The following is a 6,759-nucleotide window of genomic DNA, read 5'->3' as shown; positions in this document are numbered from 1 at the left end:
GGTTGAAGTCACTGTATAACCTGTGGGAAAGGTGACTCTCCTGAGTTATGGCTGTTATTGATGATTACTTTGAAGAGTAACCACTTGGGAAAGGGATTAGATTTATTGTGTGGCTACAGGAAGCAGAACTAAGACCAATGAGCATAAGTTACAGGAAGCCTATTTAGAACCAATTTCAACATAAGAAAGAACTTTCTAACAACCAGAGATGTTCCACTGGCTGCCTCAGGAAGTGTTGACTCCTCATCACTGGATTTGTTTAAATAGGTTTGAAATGATTCTCCAAAGAAGATTTTTGCCTGGTGCAAGGATTAATAAAATGAACTCTAGATTTCTTACCTTCTTTAAGATTCTTAAATGAAAAAGAAAGCAAAGGATGATACATTTACTTACCAACAAACCAACCATCATCACATTTTTCTAAGACATCCACAATATCTCCATCTCGGAGTTCCAACTCATCATCATTCTGTGGTTTATAGCTATATAATGCTTGATAGCTATATCTGAGAGAGAGAGAGAGAGAGAGAGAGAGAGAGAGAGAGAGAGAGAGAGAGAGAGATTATAATATCTTATTACTTGAACCCCACTGGGATGACTCAAAGATTGTCCTTTCAAAAATTATCTTAGTTAACAAAAGATTAGTTTGTTACTTTTTACTATTTCACTATTATCAACAAGGAAGTAAACTGCTTAATCTATATGATTCTCTGGTATCTCACTATTTATTGTTATCTTGCCAGCTGCAAGGGTGGCATGACCTCTTTTGACAAATGATAATGAAACTATGAAGTCATGGAGAGTCATTTCAGGAAATATCTCCAGGAAGGCACTGCTGTGAGAGAACTCAGCTACCTATCAATCAATATAGAAAAAATTGTTCTGTGTTTATCTTCAACTATGAATTAATATATCTAAGCCAACCTACTAAAATTTTATCTTGTTTTTTTAAAAATGGTCTCACTGAGGAGGAAAGATAAGCTCTAAAATGTTTTGGGTCATCCTTGGGTCAATGATCTCCTGGTAGTTGCGATAAACTGTGAGTTAATGGACTGTTTTGTGAATTTTTTTTTCTGTATAGGGGAAAGGAAGGAAAAAAAGCAAGGAAAGTGGAGGGATGAGTGACATGTAATTTCTTGTCTAAGGAACACTTAGTGAAGAAACTCTTTCTACCACTACAGATCAGCACTACTGTATAACTTCATCCTAGAAAGTTGTTTGACTCCCTAAAAGGTTAAATAATTCTCCTAGGGTCATATAGTCACTGGAAGTCAGAAGTAGAATTTGAACCCACGTCTTCTTGCCTCATGTTTTACAATATAAATCACTACATGCTAAATATATAGTAATTCATGAGATAAAATACCATACTAAGCATCTGTCCATATCTTTCAATTCTAATTAGGGAAGAAAAAAGCAGTCTTGCCAGGAAAAATTAAAGGTATCTGTTGATCTGTGACCTTCCTGATCACTCTTTTTTCAACATTGCTGCCCTAGAAGACTTGTCTTAGGACCAGATGAAAGGTAAGAAGTAAGGGACTCACTTTAGGGATACATCCTTTCTTCCCCTCAGTCTAGAATTGTGAACACAGGATACATGGGGCTTGTCATCTTTTTGAAATGGAGTCACTTTAATCAAAATTCTCAGAAATGCTCACAGACCAACTAATCTTTCTCTGTGTCTCTCTCTTTGTCTCTTTCTCTGTGTTTCTCTCCGTCTCTATTTCTATTTCTCAATCCTGGGGGGTCTTACAGGCCCCAGTAAGCAAGTCATTCTTGTACTATAATCCAGGGGGCTTAAATAACTTACAAATCCTGTAGATTCTGACTTCTGTCAGAGGTGGTTCTTCGCTGCTGGGCTTGAGGTTGCTGAGAAATGATTAGAGATGATTTATTGTCAGTAGGAGACACCTTGTGATGAAAGTCAAGAGGATGAGAAACAGTACTGCAGTAATGAACAGACTTTTCGGCAATGTTTATGATCTCATTGCAAACTGCTTCCTGTGAGGTGGCCCCCGGAAATTCAGCAACCCCCATAAAATGGTCAACAAGGGGAAAAAGAGAGAGAGAGATAGGAAGAGATGTGACAATCCAGATGAAGTCCAAGAAAACAACAGAGTTGAAGATCCAGGCAACAACAAATCCAGAAGTGATGAGCAGAAGGGATCCAGGTGTAAGCATGGAAAAACAGGTAAGATACAGAAAAAGGGTGGATTTAGTATAAACATTCAAAGAGGCAGCAGAGGCAGCAGCAGAGTCTGTAAGCAGGGAGTAGCTGTTATAAACAGGATAACTTCAGGAGGGGGAGGTGAGGAGAGATACCCACTCATGCACTAATCCAATCCCACTCTTACTTATAGTGGCCATGTTATCGCTTCTTCTCTTTTGTTTGCAGCCCTAAAACCTGAATTTTTTTTTCCATTTCTGTAGCCAGTAGCTTTACAGGCTGACAAGCCATCACTGGATGGAATAAGTATTTTCTTTAAACAAGCTACAATCTTATTCAACAGGCAGTCTTACCACGTAGCTCTTTTCAGACTCTGTGAGATCTGGTCCTGTGCTCAATGAATGATGTGAAGGCTGTGATCACCAAGCAAATTATAAGGGAGACATTTTAGCAGATGTCATATTGGTCAGAATTCAAAATAAAGAGCGGTGCAGAAACACACAGACCAAACCCCATCCCATTCAGAAGACCATGAGGCCTCCCAGGGCCAATGGTCATGGACTGGACACTGGCACACACCACCAGTTGTTGCAGAAACACAAAGCGATGGTGGGAAGAATTAGGGAGCAAGCAACTAGGCGATGGAATGGAAAACTGGAGAAACAGCTGTGGATGCTATGAGTGAACACTGTCCTACCACGCTGACACAACAGAGAGGTGAAAGGTTTGTGTTGAACTTGTTACCTCCATCTGGCTAATGGCCACACAGCCACTTGCTCAGGGCAAGGTTGGGATTGGAGTGAGGAGAGGAGTAGAGAATTAAGGCTGGGGTCCTTTGTCTTACCACTTGTATCTCTTCTTTGGGGAAGGGGATGCAATTGTATATCTTTTTTTAAAAAATAAGGAGTGGCAACTTTTAAAGAAACATTTAGTAATTTTTGGAACATTCAATAAGGGGATCTGTCCCCAGAAACAACACACACACACACACACACACACACACACACACACACACACGTGTGTGTGTGTGTGCCAGAGAACACTGTAACAACACATCTTAATATTGTATGGCTTTGGACATACTTTATGTCCATTTGCACTTGGAGCTCCTCAGGGGAGTACAATAACATCATTAAAAAAGTACTATTACACTGACCTTAAAAATGGATTATAGGTCATAACTTTGGGTACTAGAAGGGATCTTGGAAATGATCTAGGACAATCTCCCCAATCCATAGCCCCTACCATTTTACAATGGAGGAAACAGTCCAAGAGAGAGCAATCAAGGTTACAAGGGTATTTAAGATCTGTGATTCAAACCCACATCTTCAAGTACCTGGATGCCTAAAAGGGTAGTAGTATTATATTCTAAGTACAAACTTTTAATAATAGGAAGAGGGTTCAAAACATTTTTTTCCTTCTAAAAGAATTCCATCTGAGTCTAGGAAGCCTTACTCAATGACCAAAAAGAAAAATGTCTCTGTTTTGAGATTTTCCTTGAAGGACTCAGTGAGGGGTATTGGTATGGAATAGCCAGAGAAAAAGGTTTCAGAATAATCTGCTAAAAGTCAATTAGATGAGTAATGATACTAATGACTGCTGTTTATGAAGTTTACAAAGCACTTTGCATACATTTTCTCCCCTTCCCTCTGAGTTGGGTTTCATAGTAACTGTGGGTTAATTATTACAATCGAAGTAAGGAGACAAACAAGAGTCTGATCCCAGCAAATATTCACTCTAAATCTGAAAATCTTGTCTCTTATGACATTGTGTTTAAAGAAATAATTCTCTATGTCCTCTTCAGCGAGTAACTTTATTGAGAGGAATATAGGATCAAAGCTTTAGAGATGGAAGTCCATTGTCACTCACCTCTCCCCCACTACCCCCTTGCTTAGAATGGTTAAATGATTTGTCAGAAGGTCATATAACCAGGTAACAGTAGAGTCTAGATTTGAACCCAAGTCTTCTGATGGGAAATACTCACCTCTCTCCACTACATGGAAACAATGTAGAACAAAACTGAATGATAACAAAACCACTACTGCTGACAACAAAACAACCCACAGGCCCCCAAGACAAATCAAACAAAAACAGGAAGCACACAGTGGCTGGTAAAGGACTGATTCCAGGGTATTTCTGATGTAAATATGGTAAGAAACTTCGGAGTGCCAACATAATTGTATAGCAATAGGGTAAGTCTTTAAAATCTGCCATGCCTGGTTCTTGGATGCTTTTATTCAAACTCTGCCACAAGCACATCTAGATAAACTAAGGTACCTTGCCAACATTTGTTCATATGAGTGTAGAATTTGCTAAAAAACAGGCATCTCCATCCCACCACTCCATCAACCAAATACATTCAGTTAGAGACTAACAGGAAAAACAGGGATTAACTTTCATATCGGAAACACAGAATCATAATAAAGAACCCATGAACTCGTCTGGTCTAGGACCCTGTCTCTAAGACATGGATGTTTAAATTATTCTCAGTCTGGTGGCTGACAATGGTTTTCTAAAAGAATCTCATGATGGAAAGCTTCCTGTTCTCTTTCTTGGAAACCCTTTTTTAGTGATGATATATTACTTTGGTGGTCAATAATGGCTGCCTAACAACCAATGGAAATCAATCAATCTCTCTCTCTCTCTCTCTCTCTCTCTCTCTCTCTCTCTCTCCCCACCATTCCCCCCATCCCTCCACTCCCCCTTTGTCTCTCTACCTTTCTTTCTCCATCTGTGGATAAAAAGGACACAAAGTGAGAGGCTCTTGATTTGGGACCTAACTTTCAATATTACCTCTATGGAAAAAGGAAAAAGAGTAAGGAAAGTTAGGTCCAGGAAAATAGCATTCCATGAAAGGGCAACAAGGCGTTATGACCTCACAAAATAGAAAAAAGAAAGGTTTAGTGATAGCTAAAGGGATAAAGGGATCTGTCCCCAGGAACATTTTTAAAAACATCAAAGAACATTGTAACAACACATTCCATTGCCATGATTTTAAAATTGACTGAGACTACAAATGCTCCTTTATCTTTTGCCACTACTATATACAATAAAAGCAATTTATCTCATTTTATTGGGCACTTTTATTCAACTCCATAAGCACTCATTAAAGTCCCATTGTAAGCAATGTTAGATCAGGAGAAATATCAATTTTTGTTTTGTTTTGGGATTTGATTTTTGCAAGGCAATGGAGTTAAAGTGACTTGCTCAAGGTCACACAGCTAGGTAATTTTAAGTATCTGAATCTGAATTTGAACTCAGGTCCTCCCGACTCCAGGGCTGATGCTCTACCCACTGTGCCACCTAGCTGCCCTAAAATATCAGTTTTGGAGCACATATTAATCACTACTCCAATTTATAAGGATATGACATATATACAAATAATAACGAAACAAAGACATAATGCATAAATTGTACAACCTAAAATTAAATATAAATAAGAATAAGGAAACTGCTAAGGAAGTATAGGCTAGGCAAACAAAGCACTGATCTTCTATTACTGTCATATACTAGCTGTGAGTCTATGGATAGCAGAAATGTTATTAGCAACTCTGATGCCTAGGTTCATTAATATGAAACAAGTCAACTTTGTAATTTATAATTTGTTTCAATGGGTTTTACTTATTGAAAAATTTTTAGAGATAAAAATAAATCTTAACCTTGAAATTAAAAAATATATAAAAAGTAATTAAGAATTATGTAATTCATTCAGTTGAGCAGGAGGGGATATTAATGACTACAGTTGGCTTCCTATAGTAGGAATAATTGTATTCAATTTCTAAATCCTGGCACAGTCTTATCATCCTGCCCCCCCATAACTGATTAGTATCAATATCAGTATAATTATCTTTATTAATGTGATAGAAGGGTATGAGGTCTGGGCAGGAGTTAAGAGATATAGATTCTAGGGGCAGCTAGGTGGCACAGTGGATAGAGCATGGGCCCTGGAGTCAGGAGTACCTGAGTTCAAATCCAGCCTCAGACACTTAATAATTACCTAGCTGTGTGGCCTTGGGCAAGCCAATTAACCCCATTTGCCTTGCAAAAACCTAAAATAAAAAAAATCTAAAAAAAAAAAGAGAGAGATAGATTCTAGTCTAAGCGGCAGATAACCTTGACAAGAACCAATTTGGATTTCAAGTTTCACATATGATAAACGTAATACCCACTCAGCCTCTCTCACAGGATCTCTGCCAGGTTCAAATAAGATAATGTACATGAATTTCTAAGTGTTCTGTGGGTCAGGGGCTGGACCTGAGATTTTACGGGTTTATAGTACTCCCAGATGAAGAAATTCCCTGCACCATTGCAGGTTGCCATCTCCTCTGTGACATATAGTCTCAAGCGAGTTACTTAGAGCACTGAGGTGTTAATTGATTTGCCCATGGTCACATGCTCTGGAGTGACAAATATAAGGTATCACCTATTTGGAGAGACCAGAGACCCATAATAGGTTTTGTTAAATTGAATGCAAAAACTAAAAAGGGACCAGAGTCCTCCTCTGGTTATCATACATACAATAAGTCACTTTCCAGTGAGGACTGTGCCCTGCCCCTAAGTCAGGGATTTGGATATACAGTCTCTATAATATC

General features: G+C 38.5%; 1 protein-coding gene across 50 annotated transcripts in view; it reads right to left on the bottom strand.

Annotated features, from left to right (window-relative positions):
• The window catches only part of SORBS1 (sorbin and SH3 domain containing 1), a 306,979-nt gene that overhangs the window by 3,982 nt on the left and 296,238 nt on the right, over nt 1-6,759 (bottom strand). For 26 of the 50 annotated variants that reach the window (XM_074233269.1, XM_074233279.1, XM_074233271.1 and 23 more), the window contains 3 exons: nt 2,521-2,580; nt 1,811-2,001; nt 394-506 (listed from right to left, as the gene is read on the bottom strand). In XM_074233269.1, the coding sequence (XP_074089370.1) occupies nt 394-506; nt 1,811-2,001; nt 2,521-2,580 (364 nt within the window). The remainder of the gene's footprint in view (nt 1-393; nt 507-1,810; nt 2,002-2,520; nt 2,581-6,759) is intronic. The other 24 variants (XM_074233280.1, XM_074233289.1, XM_074233296.1 and 21 more) reach the window with 2 other exon arrangements.

Source organism: Macrotis lagotis, chromosome 4 (assembly GCF_037893015.1).
Source record: "Macrotis lagotis isolate mMagLag1 chromosome 4, bilby.v1.9.chrom.fasta, whole genome shotgun sequence".
Lineage (NCBI taxonomy): Eukaryota > Metazoa > Chordata > Mammalia > Peramelemorphia > Peramelidae > Macrotis > Macrotis lagotis.
This window is presented reverse-complemented; position numbering and strand designations above follow the sequence as displayed.